We start from the raw sequence: 20,072 nt of genomic DNA on the forward strand, positions 1-20,072 counted from the left end.
AGCCGTTCAACAATATTAGTGAAGCCCAATCTCCGGTTCGACTATGTGAAAATTCCATTTTTCGGAACAATGTCTAAAAGGTGATTCTTCTCAACAAAGTCCAAGAAGTCTTTTTGGGACGTACCAGTCCTCTGAATACCCCCACTTTTCTCAGTGCCAGAAAGGATCGCATTAAAATCCCCAGCTACCACACAACTACCATCGGTAATATTGTTTAGCTTGATGGATAGGAGATCCTAGAGAGTTCGCTTATCACCAACAGAAGAAAGTCCATACACATTGAAGAGATTGAAGTTTTCATTTCGTCCAATAGTGACCAAGCAATGTTGCCAATACTTATCTTCTCCCACAAGTGAGATCTTAACATTCATGGGGTTCCAAATAATTCCCAAGCCACCGGAAGCTCCATCCGATTGCCTAAAAAACCCATTCCACTGTTTCCAAACTCTCATTTTGGCCTCAATCTCAGCCTTGCTCCATTTAGTTTCCTGTAGTAGCCAAATATCTCCTTTGGTGTCATCAATCTGGCACTTAATCAAGCGCCATTTGTCAGGGGCATTGATACCCCTGACGTTCCAAGATAAGAATCATGACTCCTGGGGAAGGGCAATTCCCTTCCCTAAATTAAGTTTGGTTTGACCACAGGCAGCACCAGCTACTGACTGCTAGCATGACTTTTTTGGTCTTGCGCCCCCGCACACCTTTTGGTTTAAAATTTGGTTTATCAATAGTCGAATCTGATTTTCCAAAACCTTTTAAGGAACCCTCCATTATAAGCTCTGAGTCAGGTTCAAAGTCCTCCCCCTCTGAGGAGGTTTCAATTTTGCCATCTTCTAGTTCAATACCTATCGGAGAGCGAGTCTGCCCTCCTAGCACCCCTATAGTTTCATTCTCCATATCCTGAGGGTGGATTTCCGTCTTCAATTGCCAATTTATTCGTAGGCACAAAGGGGGAGGGTGGAAGAGAGTCCGCAATCTTGGATTCAATGTCTGCCTGTAGGGATTTGGTCTTCTCCAACAGTGTGAGAAGATCTTGTTGGCTCTCGCTTTGACCAGAGGAGGGGGGGACTATGATCAAAGGGGTTGCCTCCATTAGCGTAACATTCTCCTTCTCAAGAGTATCGTTGCAAAGGGTATCCCTAGAGTCATCGGTAATGAGAGGTTCCGGTTGCAGTTTATCCTCAATAGGAGATTGCATACAGGAATAATTTCGCTGTATCGTGGCCGAGACATCACAACTAATACCAGAATGATCCAAGGAGAAGCATTTAGGACAAATATGCAGCTGATCTTCCCTGTCAATCTTTTGAATCCAGATCTTTCCAGCCCCAATAATTCTGACTTCGTCAGGGATCTTGTTGATTTGATTTGTGCTAATATAAATTCTGAGAAAGCTTCCCCATAGTTTATCTTCCAAGATATCATCAGCCGATACAAAGGTACCAAGGTTTTTGCATATGTCCTTAATGACATCAATGTGCCAATAATCTGAGGGACAATTATACAGTCTTATCCATACCTTGCTATCCGGCAAGACATATGTCCGGGGATTGAAATTGGGCTGCCAATCGATGATGTGAACTTCAATGCCATCTAGGATATATGGACCTCTGTTTTTAGCTTGCCATTGTTCCTTATTGTTCATAAATTCAATCATATAGAAATCATTTGGGAGAATATTAATATTAATATCCTTTCCCCACTGCGCTCTACACCAGGATTCAAAGCTGTCCTTAACCCGCTTTCCACTACCCCACTTGATAAAAAGGCAAGACTAAGCAAATTTGACTGAGCAGAATTAATTTTATTCTCATCCAGAAAGATAGTGGGTCTTGATGTTTTACTTACCGGTTTATGAAAACGGTGCTGTTGTGAGAGAGAGCCCGCTCTCCGAAAATCTGGGCGTCTTTCTAGATTCGGTCAAGGGTTCCGATTAATCGAACGGAAGTTAGATCTCCAAAAACTTGCTTGGTCCGCCTTAGAGTTTCCTTGCCTGAAGCGCCCATTCCATTTTTGGAAATTACCATGATCAGTCAGGGGAGCCAAAAAAGAGTCGGTATAAGGGATGTCTCTCTTGAGCGGCGCATCAGAAGTGTTAGGTTTAGGCGGTGGATACCAGTTTCTGGGGCCCTCGGATATGGGATGGTTAGCCTTGCGGAACCAGCCTTTGTTGTTCCAATTGAAACCATTCGCCTTCCACTTGTGCGGGTCAATAGGGCACAGATTACCACTTGAGTAGGGATTTCCATGGTTTAACCGCGGACTGGAATATTTGGAGCCCTGAAACCTATCTGTTACCCCCGGTTTATCTGGTTCCTGGACCGCTTGCATTCTACGAGTCTTAATGGGAAAAGCAATGTCCACTTCATCGCTCGAAGAACCAACCTTCGTGGACTGGGAGCCAGAATACCTCAGATTGGTAACCCTGTTCTGTTCGCCAGCGTCGCTCTTGCTGCCGTCCAATGCCGCCATCTCGCTCTCTTATAATTATTAAAATTGATATGCCTACACTCTATTTTTTACTATGTAACTACTTTCTATTTTTAGCATATGATCAATAGTAAAATCCAGTGCTCTCAACTTGAGAAAGCATGCCATTTCCTCTCAATCTCATTCTTCAGTCTTTTACCAATAGAATCTATGTTTTCATCATAGAAGCCACATGTAAGATTGATTGAGGCACATTCATGATTCCCTCTCAATAGGAAAGCAATAAATTCAGGAAATTTAATTTTGTAAGTAAGGAGAAGGCATGTTGTTTCTTGGTGTTGCTTTCAAGAATCTACATAGTTCTTTGAAAGTAAATAATTACTCGAGAATCTAAAGCACCATATTTAAAAGTCTCTAGTCATGGATATCACAACAAATTAAGTTGCTCTAAGAAGATCTCTTTAGAAGTTAGGTAAAACTAGTGAACCTCGGGCTTAGAAATGTTTTGTGGAATTCACGTGCAAGAAACTTACGAGAAGTCATGTTTTTTTTATATCATGCAGCCATCATGACAAAAAAGAGGAGGTTGGAGGCTTTTGCACAATCACATAGCACAACATGCTTTGCGAATCAACTTCTCATTGTCCTCCACGCACCTACGCACTAATACCACTTGGTGATTAAACTCACATACGTTTGCATTAACTGAATCATAGAGGGAAAAATATGAGGAGCCATGTCAATGGAAAATCCTCAAAAAAATTCAATAGGTGGCAACTACAATGATACACATGAATACATGAGGTGGTCTAACTACAGATTCAACCACCACATAACCACCCTTGTTAATTAGAGATGTGATTAAGTTGAGCTATGACTTGGAAATAGGAAAAGGAGTCTAAAGCTAATAAATATGATCATATCCATCAAATTGTAGGAGTGGTTGGAAACTTTTGATATTAAAAGATAACAAGTAATGGCTGGATGTGTCATATGGGGTATTGTTATAACATAGGTAAATGTATTTCATCCATGTAAGAAAGTGGGTTTAGTTGTAGTAACGTACATTTTGGATATAGGAATGTGTCATGTCCCCTCCTTGATCATTATATATAGCATAATGAAATACTTATTATTATTAATTAATATGATAATTATTAACGAATGATTATTTGAAAATTATTAAATATTTTTTTATTTATTAAATAATATTATTTAATTAATATTTAATAATATTCTTTAATCGTATAAATGAAATCAGAAATTGAGTAAAGGATGACAAGCTTCAGAGATTTGGTTTGTACAAGTAGTTACATTTGCAATATTTGCAATAATCAATGTTTATGATTCATAGTGCCGTCGCTATAAGAGGATACAATAAGACTTACACAAGATGTCACCGGAAATAGCAATCAAATTACAAGACTATCGGATTTAGGAGACATGGCATTAGTCAAAATTCGATGAGAATATAAACAATCATAGTGATCAAAGAATAAATCGATCAAAGGGTGTGATTAGCACAAATGATGGAGAATTCATGAACGAGCATGAGTCACGTCCGTTGCAAGAAAACTACTCATGCTAATTCCCAAATATAAGGAGGCCTCAAACATCTTTTATTTTCCCCACTCATCCTCTGTGAATTCGATGATCTTGAGAAAACAGCCGTTAGCCTTGGTCACACATTTACCGTGATACAAATCAGGTACAGCACCAGCAGGGACAGCGATCTAAATAAAAGCAGTGATTTACAAATATTTTGCTAATACAAATAGATAAAGAGAAAGGGTGCGATTAAGGAATAAAGGTGTTGTGACCATTTCACACATCGCCCCATCAAGATGGGCCCCCCTTTTTTGTTAGGTCCTAGCCTCTTAGTCTAGTCTCTCCCTCGCGTGGGTGAAATGTGTGAGCTCATAGGGTCTAGATTTCATGTGAGTCAGTCACGAGCTCAACCGAAGAGTCTAAAGAACTGCTAGTTAGTGACACTCCAAGTGCTCTAAAGCTTCGATTACCCTTGACTGATAGCAAAGTTGTTTCAAACCTTATCTTGCAAGTTTGAATAAAGAGAGTAAAACAAGGTAAGTGAGCAAATACTTAGTATTCAAGTTCAATCTACTTTATCTCCAAGCCCCCAGGAGCAAACTTTAGGTATTGAGGTAGGGGAGCGAACTTCATGTTTGGAGGTAGGAGAGCGAATTTCCCTTAAAGTGCCTTGCTTGAGTGTATGTGTGAGTGTGGATTTGAGCGTTTGAATGAGATAACTTAAGAAACCTAAGGATTGAATCAATGAAGCAACAAAGGATTGAAGAGGAGTTCACTTCATCTCCAACCCCTCAAGAGCAAACTTCATGTTTGAACACAGGAGAGCGAACTTTATGTCTCAAGGCAGTGGAGCGAATTTTTTTTTACTTCATGAATTCCCTAGCAAGAGCAGATTCCTTTCATATGCCTTGAGCTGATTCAATTTTGAGTTGAAAGCAAACTTCGTCTTCAAGACTGCATGAGTGAACTTCACAAATTGGAGGAGATGAGCGAACTTCATGTTTGAAGGCATATGAGCGAACTTCACAAATGAAGGCATATGAGCGAACTTCACAAATTAAGGTAGGGGAGCCAATTTTCCTAATATTCTAATGCACTTTAAAGATTAATTAAACATTATTTTGGCGTCCCCTAAACAAAATTTAAAATTCAAATAAAAGGAGGTAAAGTCAGCCAGCTTGAAAAGATTTGTTTTTATCAAAACAAGTCGGCCCTTATAAGAAAAGACATAACTTTTCACCCTGATCGCCTATAAGAGGGGCTTCGAATCATTCATTTTACCATCAAATCAAACAAATTACTCTCTCTCTTGAGCGAATTTCATCAGCAAGCTGCGATTTGTTCTAAGGTCAGCGAATTACATCATCAGCTAAGGTGAATTTTAGCACCAAGATTGCAGATTGAAGGGTGAATTTCGTCTTTCAACAGCAACATCAATAAAAAATAAAAGCAAATTTAAGAAGACAGCGAACTCTTGGACATTAGCAGTCACATCATTGATCAGATTTTAAGGTCAAGTATCAGAAATTAGAGGTAGAGACATCACATTGACTGATATAAAGTCAGGTACAGGTCTGATTAAGGTCAGAAATTGATTTTGTTTATCAAAATATACCTCCTTAATTCATCTCAAGGTGCAAATCAGTCTTATCAAGCATTCAAATTTCACATTCATTAAGATGTAAGATTGATTTAGATCAATATCATAGCTAGCTTACTAAGTGAATAGGCTTCATTACATCAGCATTTCGCATACTTTTCACCATTGCCCTAACTTACATATCTCTTATAGGTGAAAGTTGGCGGCTCCTAAATTGAATAAAACCATGACCTGCCATGCACTCATCAAAGAAGACTCGAAGAACGATGCAAGAATGATGCATTAGAAAGCAGAATCATGTTGCATTGCAGCAAAATAGGAGACACCAATCTCGGGAAGTTCGACACCAAGAAGTTTTGACACCTGTCATACACAAGTGAACCTACCGCTACAGCCAAGAAGATGATTGATAGTGGGTACATAAATGCAGCTGGCTTTCCTCTTGCAGTGCAATGCTACGAGTTAATTGTGGAGTGTGCCCAACATTATGATTCTCCCTCAAGAAGAATATTGGCGAAGGATGTAACAGTACTTGCATATCTCCCGAAGACAGCAATCAGCGAAGCATTTCATCTACCAGAGCCTAATGATATGGTCTACACAAGTAATGGAAGGAGCTAAGTCCGCCTACGACGACAATCCAGATGCTTGTTCAAAGATCATCAACAAGTTTTGGTTGAAGAAGAGTAGAGGTGGTAGGAGCAGATGGCCCGACAGACTACATAGGGTGGACTTCAAAGATGAATTCAGAGACTTCATCACCTTCATTGATTGGTTGGTGCACTTGAGGCTTCCTATTTCGAGGACTGGATGTTCTATTTCATAGAGATTGTCACTCATGGCAAGGATACAATCAATTGGGTGAGGCTCATCAGCAACAACATTGATCTACAATTAAGAAGATTGATGCGCACCAGAACATTCTATTTGAGCTCCTATATAATATACTCCCTTGCAAGAAATTACGAGTATCCAAGACTTATGTATAGGGGCGTAGTTGGAAGGAGATTGGTGGCATATGTCAAGGCATACAGGCATAAGCATGGAACTAGTGTTTCTTTTCCTATTACAATTGGAGACTCTATTGAAGTGTGCCCTTCCATTCATGTAGCTGAGGATGCTGAGAAAGAGTTGGCACTCCATTCACTCCTAAAGATTGCTTCAATCCATATGATAATGTAAAAGGAATTTTGGGAAAGAAGTATGGACATCAATGGCAGTTAGAGGACTATTGGATGAACGTTCAAGATGATGTGGAAGTGAAGAAGAAGATGTATTCCAGGCTACCTCTTGATTTCATCAGGAAATGTAAGATGTTTCATGTTGCTGATCAAGTCCAGGATAGTGGCAAATATCTTCAATCAGCCTATGCCAAAGAAAACAAGGAGATCAACATCAAGTGGATTGACATGGAGGTCATGGATTTGAAGGAGTTAATGAAACCAGTCTTGGAATACACTCACATATGGGTAGACATAGAGCATCAGAAATTGAAAGAGCAGAACATGACCATGACATTCTACTCAAAAGAAAGAGCAAATGGTGAAGATGAAGCAAGCGCAAGTGGGAGTGCACCTCAACCATCTCACTCAAGAGGGTCTAAGAGAAACGATGATCGTGAAGAAAAGGAACCCTCAAGAAAGAAGCATAAATCAAGTTCCAATCATCCTTCCTGTAGGCATGAAGAATCGAATCAGGATGAGAGGCACGAAGAACAAAGGGTAGAGAAGGAATTGAGTCAAGGAGCAAATGAATCAACGGAATCCGCGGTTCACAATGATAAAGGCAAAGATAAATCATCACGAGGACAAGGAGATCTCATTAATGACATTCAAGAGATCGAAGGAAATGATGAGACTACCTCACCACCTATAGATGAGCAAATACGGGAAGAAACATAAATTCAAGAAGGAAGATCCTCTATTCCTGAATGGCTTAAGGAAAGACTAGCCCAAGAAGTTATAGTAGTTGATGAAGAACCAACATATGACATAGCGAGCCTTCTAAGCCAGACTTGAGAAGTCATCGAGAAAAGGAAAGCTACAAAGATGTCCAAGGTGATTAGAGATGATTCTGGATCAAGGAAGTCGCAAATAGCTACTCCAAGGGTTGATAAATATGAAGGTGAGATCACAACAGATGAGTATGATATGGAGACTATTGATTTGGGTCCACTCACCTCAAAGCAAGCCATAGGTGAAGCAACTGATTCATTGAAGGCAGTTAATGATATGCTAAGAACCGAAGTAGAAAAGGATAGAAGATTAGAAAAGGATATAAGCGCGTGGAGGAATTACTTCCAACATTTCCAGGAACCATTGAGACATCAGAGTCTAGCAATTACACCACCACCTTTGCTTCCTCCGAAATTAGTTGATCATATGGAGAAGATGAGGAACTTCGCACAATTGATGGACACATGGATAGAAGATTCATATAACAGGGTCAACAAGTTCATGATGGGCATAATGAAGACACTCGACACAGTCATAAAAGTTCTTGGAAGAACTTATGTCCTCATAGAAGCCTTTGAAGCATTTGCTCATGCTAGAGATGTCATCATTCCAATATTGCAAGTAATAAGGAAAACACCCAGGGAAGTCTTATCAAGAGAGAAGATAAGAAGAGAAGGATCTACACCTAGCTTTCTACAATGAAGTAGTCTACTTCGCACAAAGAAGGTCATTTTTGAGGAGATTGGAAACAGATGCAGCCAAGTTCAAGATGATATGCATTGTATTCATGATAAGATAGTAGTAGTACAAATCGTTTTGGAAAGGAAGATTGATCCTGGGACGGTTATAGAAGCTAGAGAGCTGGAAGAAAGGATAAGAGTTATCTTTCATGGGATTGATGGAATGATCACCAAAGGACAGTTGGATGATATGCTTGAACTCGTAGTATTAGCCAACAAGACTCAAGAGTTTGAACTTGAATGGGAGAATGCTATCGTCAGAGCCTTCGAGGAAGTCATGCACATGGAGGAACACTTGAAGTCTCTACCCGCGATCTCGATGACTGAGATAGAGGGCATAGTGACCAGATTCATTGAATATGCTAGAAGGGAAGGAGAGAAAGGAAACAAGATTCTAGAAGACAGTTTGTTACGATCCTACTTGGCAATTCATTTTTTCATTGGAGGATGCTTCCTCGATTTCTGTGCCAACACATGCTATTTTCTCATTGGCTGATTCCATGGTGATGTTTATTTAGATAGGGTTTCATTTGTGTCAAACCCTAATTAGGGTTTAGGTGGCAAAAACTTGGCCCTTGATCTTCATTTGATCTCGACCCTTCATTGTATTTGGGAGTATTATATAAACTCCACTCATTTCATTTGTAAAGAGTTAGTAAGTTAATAAGTTAGTAAGCTAGAGAGAGAAAGCTAGATAGCAGCTAGAGAAATTAGATATAGAATTCAAGAGTGATAAGAGGAGTTGAAGAATTGTTGTTGTTTGGCTTTTGGATTAATAAAACGTTGAAGTTATGGTGTTTCTATTCAATCTTTGAAGCTTGTTGCATGGTTTTTCATCCTCACAAGTCAATCTTTGATATTAGTTTAAGTATTTAGATTGAATAATGGAATGTTGTACTTGATGTATTGTGAAACTCATAATCCATACCACTAGCCTCTTGCTGATTGTAAGTGCACCCTATGTGGTCAACTGGAATCATTGAAAATGCTTAAGTTCAATTGTTGCTCAATTATCAGTAACAATTTGAAAATCTCTAAACATCCTTAGAAGATTGCACTAGTTTTGATTGAGTTGTTCTTGTATGGCGATGCTAAGACTAGTAGAGTTTCACTTATGTCATCCTCATCCATTTATTCCTAGGATAGCTTAGAACCTCTCAATCCTCATCTTTTGCTAATTCTTTGATAAACATCTCGTAGTAATAGGAAAGAACTTCACTGCATGTCATCTGCCCCTTGATGAAACAGCAATCACAACGACCACTCGTGCTTATCCACACATCAAGACTTGACATTTATGAACCTTGGAGTTGTCTCAAGTGATCCTTAAGCCAATCTTCAGCATTTGAGAAACTTTGTTCAAGAGAGGATAATATACTTTTGGGTATTTTATTCTGTGTTTGCATGTGCGTAAAAAACACATCAACAAAAGGTAGAACCGATTCACATTAAGGGGTGTGACTGACGGAGGATACCAATCAATAAAAGATTAAACAAGGCCAACATAATATAATTCAGCGTTCACACATATATTAGGGCACATTGGAGTTATGCTTGAGTTAAACACAATCCCTCTAGGGATATTATAATCGGAAGTTCAAACAATACTATCAAATGCTAAATAAGAATTCCATATCTATACATACCACATCTTGCTTGAAATACATCATTAAACAGTTTGTAAGAATCACAGATATAATAAGGGACATTACGAGATGGGGAAAGCTTGTATCTCTTATTGGATCGATCATTTGAGCAGCAGCCTTACTGGCCAAATTGGTACATACGATTAAAGCTAGCTATCAGGAACAACTATAAGCAATTGAGAGGAAACTTGCAAACATGAATTACATGGACACATTAGGGAAAGCTATCAAGATAAGACTAAATTAAGGTAAATCCCGAAGGCGGATATTACAGAATATTTGGATCAAGCTAAGATTTTATTATTATAGACATCTAGTTTTCAGTAGTGTAGGCGTGTATTTGGGTTACAAACACATTAGGATCAGCATACAATTTAAATGACATAGATGGCTGCTGACAGTTGTAATGCATCATTTTTCAGTCTATATATGTTGGGTTGCAATTGTTTTTACATTGGATCAATAACATAGGAAATCTAAGGCCTGTTATGAAGATTTCTATCAGGCATAGCTTGAGATCATCACAGATCAGTGTTTGATTAAATTCTCCACCCATGAAATATTTGTGCTCGAACCTTTACAACTTCTTCATTGGCAAACTTTCCATCTACTGCTGTTTGATGCCTGATCTGGCCTAAATTGAGAAAGACACTGGTGCAAAAATGTAGCATAGCAAATAGAAATAAAGTATATACAACCAAACCTGAGAGAAGTATACCAAGAAAGAAGTAGAATACAATGCTTTATTCATATTTGTATATACTATATACTATATAGTAAGTACAACAATATCACCAGGGAGAAATACAATAACTTCTCTCCAACACAACAAAATAAAGACATCAAGTGTCAACTGAGGGGTGTGTTGTTAGCAATATTTGACAACCACTTGATGTACCAATCTCAACTAACCAATTACAAAACTAAATTGTCTAAATATTCAACACGAGTTGACTAAACGCTTTTATTTCTTATGTCTTTGCCTTGCCACTACAATACAAGAACAAACTATAACATGAGTCTAAAGACATTATAGATTATGTGTATCTATTGTAAAACTGACACTTACAGAATTGGTCTCGTGGCAGTGGGGTTTTGGTCCTTTGGTATTTCTTTCTTAAATGTGCATTTTTCTATGCAAAATAAGAACATATGAGAACTAGTTTCAAGTTTTAATCTTCTGATACACGTGTGCCTTCCTATTCTTTTTGTTCTAACTGCTTGTAGTTACATCCATGGTATAGTAATTTTGGCTTGTCATTTTGAGGATAACAATGCTCATACCTGCTTTTTTTCTGTTGCCTAAATCTATCTATATGTACCTTAAATTTTTTCACGCACTTTGGGGTAGTCATGGAACATCATTTCTTGGTTTGTGTGCCTACGATAGTAAGGTTCAACTGGAAAAGGAGATTTATAAGAAGATGATTAACAGTACAGGTATATAATCAGTTAAAGATTTTAGTAGCAACCTTTTGTCAATTAAAGTTGACTAATGTTCTCTCTGCAGGTAGGTTGGTGGGTTAGTCTGCCACAAGGTGAAAAGGACCCATATGGTCGAATTGTAAAAATCTGTCCTGCACAGGGTAGATTTGTGGCCGAAAGTTACAGTGCAAGGTAGCTTTTGTATAGATGCTATTTTTGTGCAATGCAATTGCTAAAAATAAAGGAACTACTGAAAATATACATTTCTTTTTACCAGGCAGTTGGCTGCTGCAGAAACAGGTGTACCTTTGTTTGAAATCTTTGTAACTAAATATGGGGACCCTAGATACAAACAGCAGGTAATTGTTATAAGTATTATGGAATTGATTGCTTAGATTGGGACAAGAAATAAAGTTTCTGTCGTGCTTCTATTTTGTTGGATATGGAGTAAATATTTTTGAGTGCTTAAATATGCATGCTGGGGGGATATAAGTTTGGAATCAGTAATAAAAGTTGATACCATCTTTGGCAGGCAATTTATTTACAGCGTGCCAAAGAGACCTTAAACGAATCTCTTCCATCATTAGAACCTTTAGATGCTGATCTTTTGGGTTCCTCAAAAAGCTCACTTGAAGGAGACCAAAAATATCAGAGTTTGGAAATTTCTGCAGATGTGGAAAATGAAGGAGACAAGAGTGATAACAAAGATAATATGGATGAACTGAATCGTGTTCTAAATTATCTGAGACATAGGATACCAGGTATAAAATTCAAGGTTTTGAAAGTCATTGCACCTGAAGGGGCGGAGATGGACACAAAGATATTTGAACAGTTAATACAGGAGAATGAGGACGAGAATGATGAGAGCAATTCTAGTGAAAGTTCCGAAGATAATGAAGATGAGATTAAAATTGAAGGTGATCTACAAGATGATAAAGAAACTATTGAAGATATTGATTTTGCAGAGAAACACAACGAAACCCCATTCAAACTTGTGATTGGCGGGGTTTTACCAAGTAGCTTAGAAGATAAGGCTTCAAGAGTTGTCAAACGTGTTCCAGCCAAAATAGAGTATAGAGGGCGGGATGCTTTTATCTTCCATAAAGCAGAAAATGACAGTCAGGAGCCATCTCTAAAAGATGAACTAGATATGAAAGTGGCAAAAGTTGCAGCACAGTCATCTTCAGACCTTGAGTTATCAAATGTTGTAAAATCTCTGTGGAAATCCAAAAAGATTGGTTTAAAGGTGAGTGTTTATATTTACAGACTTTGTTTGTGGGGTTTATGTTTATTGTGTTTATTTTAATGGCAAACATTTATGTAACCCGTGCGTTTCTCTGGAAATCTATACAAGTCAGTGTAAGTCGTTCTTCCTCTTTCTTTGTTTATTTCTTCTATTTCAGACATACTTTAATGTTTACTTTGTAGAAAAAGCGATGGCTCAGGTAAGGTGTAGCAGTGTCTGCTAGTTACCCCAGTCATGTAAGAAGGATTGAGGGATTGGAGCAGTAATTTTTTGTTCTTAATGGAATCATTAAATTCTTAAATGAGTTTCGTTCATGGTTAAAAATTCCTTCTTGCAAACCATGGCATTCTTGTTAATCATTTTAGTGTGAGGTACCTTCTGAACCACTTAAGCCAGCTGCCAGAGAGCTGAAGTATAGCCTACATGAGATACACATTACCAAGTCATCCAAACACACTAACAAATACAATGATGCACAGCTTAACTTTTGTCTGTAAATATATTTAAGAGTATCTAACAAAGAGCATAACTGAAACATAATCCTATTTTTACCATAAGGAGTGAACACAAGCAAACTACATAGTTGACCTGGCACAACTTCTTTAGAAAATTACATTGATTACATGTACCATGCTGACAATCAAATACAAATATCATTGACAGAAAACTGTCAATAGATATCCACCAAAAGAACTCTATGGACAGCAAAGCATGCAATTGATGGGCATCAAGGTTTTCAAAATTAAAAAAATCAGACATGATGAATCCAGAAACATCTATTCAATTGTTACTTCTTGAATATCATTCCACTCATAACTTTTGCATTGTCATGAGAAAAAAGGATGGTGATGGGTGTTAGAGAAAGTTACATAGGAAATACAAAGAAGATTTTAATTGGGACAAATACTCACAAAGTAGAAGCCTTGGAGTTTGCTCCATTTGCACAAGTTCAGGACAAGTCACAACTTCATCTTTGTAAGGACTTAGGCTAGATATAGTTATTAAGTGGTCGGACTAAACTAACGCTCAATTACAAATCTTACTGTTCAACTTTAGTATTTTATAATCAAATAAAAGAAAAGAGCTATGATGCTTGAGGTGTTTTCACTTTACATTATATACATGGTTTTAAATTTGCGCCTCTTTGGATTTTGCCCTTACAACAAAGCATGAGAATAAACTCAACCTTTCCTATCTGTCTACGCTTTACAAGATTACAAACTCATGTGTCTTGATTACTTTTATGCTAGTGCTAGTTTAAGTACAAGGTTTGGTATGGATTTGGGGTTTGGGTTTGCTAGTATTTCAATTTTTGTTGAATATATATAATTTGAAAAAAAATAAAAATTCGTAGATTGAAAACACATTTGAGATTGATAATTTGATGTCAAATGTCAAATCAATATAAAATACCCATATCACAAGGTTTGTGTTTGTGTTCAAATTTGGCAAAGATAAAATTTGGATTAAATTCAACAAATATAATCTTCAAAAAATAAATTCGTTGTTATATTCAACCACCAAATTTACATTTTATAATATAAAAAAATAATACAATATAACAAATTTAAAATTAATAGGATATAATATATTTAAAAATGTTAAATAGAAGGTTTCATTCCGTAGTGTGATGTTTAAGTTGTGGCATTGTTGATGTTGTGACCAAGGTTCAAACCCTTGTTGGGCCATTGCGATTGTAGGCTTGTGCTTTTGGAAGTGTGCTCGCGGGTTTAAACTATAGCTTTGATGTTGCTGGTGTTCATGCTTGGTGACTTAGAAGTTGTTCATGCCTGTGGTTCACTCCCTCATTGGATTGGTGTTTTCATGGGCTTTGTGTTCCTGCTGGGCTACCATACTTGCGGGTTTGGAGGGTTCTGTGCATTCATGTTGGGGATGAGGTCACCCGATTGTGGCTTCACGTAGTGTGGGCTAGGCCAAAAGTCCTGCTTTCACCAATAAAATAAATTAAATATAAATAAATTTAATTTTATATTTAAATCATTATAAATATGTTAAATTTTATATATCAAATATACTAGCAATTTAAAGTCTAAATTATATTTTTAAATATTAAATATTAATATAATAAAGAATAAAACAATCTATGTCAAACTTTAAAACATCCTAAAAAATGTAATAGAAATGCAAACATAGGAAAAATGATTGCTAATTTGGATGCAAACAGACACATGCCTAGGCAAGGAGATGGACCCTACCAATAAATTAAACGGTGGCTCACAATAGGTGACCATGTTGCCAAAACATGGAAAATGGATACATAGGGAAGATGAAAAGTTGTGCCTGCAAAAGAAGAAAAATAGACACATTGCTAGCAAAGAGGAATAGGCATTGCCCAAATAGGGCTAAGGGTTGTTTCCAAATAAGGAACAATCATGCACACTAAAATGGAAAATTCTGCCAGAATAGATGTCCCTCTGGCTCCCTGTTTTACTCTGTTACCACCAACCATATGTCCACCTGGCATTCCATCCTGTTGTGTAATTGCCGGACAATGTCAAATTGCTTGATTACATGCCCTTGGCACTTGGCTCTTGAGCAATACTATGACCCCAAAAGTGAATGATTCAAGCTAGTGCATGTGTTTTGTCATATTCCGATGCAAGGACAGTGCTGATAACTATCAACTAATTATTGAGAGAAACCATTACTCTCATGAATGTTGTTGGTGATTTGTAGAAGACTTGAACACTTGTGGCCTATGGTGTATGTGAATTTGCAACAGCCTTTGCAAGTGAGTTGTAGCCTTGCTACAAGTGTAATTTCAATTGCTACAGGTGAACTTGCAGCATGATCCTATTGGCCCACCTGAGATGATCCATTTACAGATTACACCTCCCAAATAGAGGAATTTTTGGTCCCCAAAAGCTTAAAAGACAAAAAGGAAAAATTAAGAACTCTCATATCCTAGTATGCATAAATGTTATCTCCTTGTCTATCCCCCCTGATAGTCCATGTGATACAAGTGTTCGTCCTTGTGAAAGTCCACCACTGAAGCTTGGGTTCCATAAAAACTAAGAGAAGCCTCTTCAAGGCTGATTACAGATGTAACACGCCCTCATGGCATGAATTAGCTTTATTCAAATGGCTGTTGACTTCCATTGCACTTGTAGCATCTTTGAAGGAATTAAACTTTAGCTCACTTGTAGCATTCCTGTGATGGACTAAAAGTAAAACCATTATGGGGATGAGATCTTGTAATGCCCCCTCTTTGAAATAGAATTTAATGGTAAATAATAATAATAAAATTAAAATTAAAATATAAATAAATATAATTAAATTTTAATTAAGTTAATGAATGGTCAAAAGACATGAAATGAAAGGTTGTGACTCCCTCAAAAATGAGATATCAAAGGGAGAAGAGAACCTCATTTGAGGGGTATAATTTGGGAAATCAGATGTGCAGATTTGACTTAAATAAAAGTACAGATCTGATTGTGGAAAGTTGTCTCCCTTTCAAAGGGCAGAAATAATTAAGAGTTGCACTCTTTCAAAGGGTGCTAATGATGAAAGGGTGTGTCTTTTGCCAAAGGGCATGCATGATGAAGAGAGTTGACCCCTCCCTCTCATTGAGAGATATAAAGGAAAGGAATCAAAGCATCCAGTGAGAACACCATCAATCAGATTGGATCAGAATTGTTTTGAAGTTATAGACCGTCTCCATACTCAAACAAAGGCATATATAAGGCTGATGCATAGGATGATCTAAAAACAACGAGCACTATACAAAAAGGCACATTTAATTATTGCAGAGCAGCAATACCAATCCAGACAAAGATCTTATTATACGTCAATGTGGCATTAGCATGATTGCAAATGGATTAATGAAACGATAAGAATTGTGTTTACATTAACAAGTATTATTAATAATCCTTGATCAGGTGTGATAATCAGCAGTAGATTAATTAGTTAAGGCAAAAGACATGATATGAGGAGTCATCACCTTTGCAAGGATAATGACCGTTTGGAAAGACAACTTTCCATGCAAATCGAGGGTTTATATACTGCATAACAACCACTCAAAGGAAAGGCATCGAACAATTATGGAAGAGGTGAACATAATAAAGAGATCGAATCTGCAACTATTGTTAAGATAAGACTATATTTTTATACGAAGTTCTGTGCATATTTCTGATAGTATTCTATGCATACTGTTGTTGATAGCAGATCGTTGTTATGATCATTCACTGCATATATTCTCCAATCTGCTCATTTCTAACTCATACTGTGTGATCTATTATGATCAATATGATGGTATGATAATGTTAAACTAAGGGAACTTGTAACCTCTACAAGACTTATAAATTGCAAACTCATTGCTTTATGTATGTGGGACCCTCTCTTAGGTACACCACTCCATAGTGGATGCCTAACCCCTGCCACATGGAGCCAAGAGGGATGAATCATCTGCTCTTGGGCTTAAGAGAGAAGGTGGTTGTGATGAGGGGGAATGACAATAGGACACCTCATTGGGTATGCCACTCCATGATGGATGCTTAACACTTGCCACATGGAGCCAAGAGGGATGTAGCATCTGCTCTTGGGCCTAGGGTGGAGGGTCTCTCGGACACTCTATCCAGCTAGCCTACCCTAGTGCACTAAGAATTGGATAATAAAGAATGGCAACTAACCTACAATCTGATTTTATCTAACAAATATAATATTAATAGTAATTAATACATTAAAAATCTATATTACTCAATCAAATTCATTAGCATATGTTTCAGTTTATAAGTATTACTTCATATATGCTCTCTAATTTTGTGTTGCAGGAAAATAGCATATAAAGGTACTCCCATAAACTTAATTACCTATTTTAGATTTGGGCAAATTTAGAATAATTTAAAGTATAACTAATTAGGGGAAATTACAGATATCCTTTGGTTGGCCCTCATCTTGATAGACAAACCACCATTGGAACGAGACCGCGATTGACAACACTATTCTTAGCTCAATAGGTAAAAAGTTCTACTCTTTCTGAGTTAATATGCAACTCTCCTTAAGCTTAAATTGAGTTCCATCCCTCCTGCATGGACAACTCAGTCTGCATAGTCCAACAAACTCTTGTACCTTATACATTTCTTTATGGGTTGATCTTTAGCTCTTACTCTAGGTGTAACTATGGCTTTGAATTTTGGCTTTGATTCAAATGGTATTGACTTTGATTCTTGTCTTTCTTGTACTAAACATGCTTCAATCCACTCTGTTTTTGCACTTACAATAGATTAGAAAAACACTGCACACCATTGGATGTTTAAAACTTAGGCACAATGAAAGGACATACTTCGGTGCCACTTTCCACCAGTCTCACAGAAAGAATGGCTCTGATATCACTTGATCCATAAATTGGGCATCTATGACAACTCCACTGCATTAGCATATGGGATTAATATGTACTCAAGCTGCCTCAACTTGCAGCATAACATAGTGTACTGCATTTGGAAATAAACAATAGACAACTGTGTGATCAATCACATACATATGGTGTACTGCAAGAACAAGGTTGTACTCTAGAGAAACCACCAAATAGGTAAAAAACTCTAGGAAGAGTGAGCAACACTCCTCATGCCACTAGTCCATAATTGTACATGTTTTACAATGCCTCAACATGTCTTACAGTACATTCGTAAATAGTCTTTAAGGAAACTTGACCTACTACTCTACTTGAACTAAATCCTCCATACAAAAGATCTGTTATCCACTTGTAGCAGTCCAAAAATTTGTTGCATTAGCCTTATTGGCTCAGAATACAACCTTTGCTAAAAAATAGATGCCCTAAGGGATGCTTTGCAAGACTTGCAGTTGTTGAAGTTGATGGTTGAGCCCCACAACTCCTAGAAATCACCTATAAGCAGAAAACTTGTCACAAAGTGAGATCAAAGCAACTGATTTGCTCAAAAAACTTGAGAATTGTATTGATGCAATTGCTTGTGTGAATGATTACAATGAATGATGAATCCTTATGAAAAGAAAAAAGAAACCCTAGATCGAACCCTAGGCGAGGATTGAATTAGATTATGACAAGTGTTCTCATCCTATGCTATGAGACAAAAAAAGCACAAACTAATAATAAAAAAGCATTTGCCAAGTTTATTTTAAGTGCATAAAGTAAAAGGGGCCTAGTAATTAATCAATTATTAGGTGATTTTCCTATTTACTTTAACATCCCCCCTTTAGTAAAACTTAGGGAGAAGCTAAAGACCTAATGATGGATGCAATGTTGGATACATGAATGGGTCCTTGCTACAACGCTTGATGAGGTACTTGTCATGAGCCCATTGCGAGCTGGGTCATCCCAACTCGCACAAATGGTGTTTTTAAACACCAATAAATAAATATAATTTTGAATTTAAATCTTAACAAATAAAATATAATAATTCAAATTTAAATCTATTTTTTTTCCCTCTAGGCCGACTTGTCTTGGATTTTTGGCTTAATCAGGTATTTGTAAGGGCAGATTTCTGTTTGGAAGCATCATGGAAAAGTTCTGATTTTAGGAGTACTCCAACAATGCACGGATCTGAAGGGACAGAAACTCTTGAAGATCAAATTGGGTAGGACAACACCCCTATCCATCATTCATAGTTTTTTCCTACAACACAAGCAAAATCAAGTTTAACACCCTAAATATTGCAGATCCTTGGGCAACACATTAAAGAGAAAATAGGCATTGGGTAGAATCTGGGCGAATAGCAAGAAGAGGTGCAATCTTTCCCAAGGCAACGACTTTTTCAATCCTATGCAGTCAGGAAGGCAACCATACTTTGTTGTGTGTCTTCTGACACAAACAAAGTAAGGTATAGACAATTGGGAGAAGCTACTAGTTCCATAGCAAGATCCACTGAGCATACAGTTCGCAGGTTGAGCCACAAATTTGGGTAAAATCATAAAATTTTATTGCTACCATTTCAGACTGGAGGCATAACTCATGGTGGGTATCATGTAGACTAAAATTTATTCCTATCAATAACAAGTTTGAATTAGCTATATTCCTGGATAAGTTTAATCAGTGCCAGCTACTGTGGACTCTGTAGTTTGTTCAGAATAGAAAAATATTGATTGTTTAGTGTGGATATTGATCTACCTTGTCCAATTACCAATTGGTCTGCAATTAATTTTTTTTCCTAAGTGAACTTGAGTTAATAAGCTACTTGGCATCTTTGTTCAACTGTTGTTATTTATGCAACACTATTTTAAGCAAATTTGAGTTAATAATTGGAGAAAGAGAGAAGACCTCATGGAAAAAAAATCCTCTTCAAAAGAGAGAAAAAAGAAATAAAAGCCTACGTATGACAAAAGAATTGAGGACCTAACATGTCCTCCCAAAGCATTACTTCACTCAAATAGGTACAATCAAGATCTCCCCATAGAAGACAAAAGAAGAGATGATGAATTCACCCCACAAAGAAGTAGCTCCGCTGCCAAAAGTGAATGCTTGAAGAAGAATGCTAACGATGATCCAAA

At 37.3% G+C, this 20,072-nt stretch overlaps 1 protein-coding gene across 1 annotated transcript in view; it reads left to right on the top strand.

Annotated features, from left to right (window-relative positions):
- The window catches only part of LOC131041814 (protein EXECUTER 2, chloroplastic), a 77,690-nt gene that overhangs the window by 48,581 nt on the left and 9,037 nt on the right, over positions 1-20,072 (top strand). The window contains exons 4-6 of the mRNA XM_057975034.2: positions 11,430-11,536; positions 11,622-11,703; positions 11,877-12,590. Coding sequence (XP_057831017.2) covers positions 11,430-11,536; positions 11,622-11,703; positions 11,877-12,590 — 903 coding nt within the window. The remainder of the gene's footprint in view (positions 1-11,429; positions 11,537-11,621; positions 11,704-11,876; positions 12,591-20,072) is intronic.

This window comes from Cryptomeria japonica, chromosome 7, assembly GCF_030272615.1.
Source record: "Cryptomeria japonica chromosome 7, Sugi_1.0, whole genome shotgun sequence".
Taxonomy (NCBI): domain Eukaryota; kingdom Viridiplantae; phylum Streptophyta; class Pinopsida; order Cupressales; family Cupressaceae; genus Cryptomeria; species Cryptomeria japonica.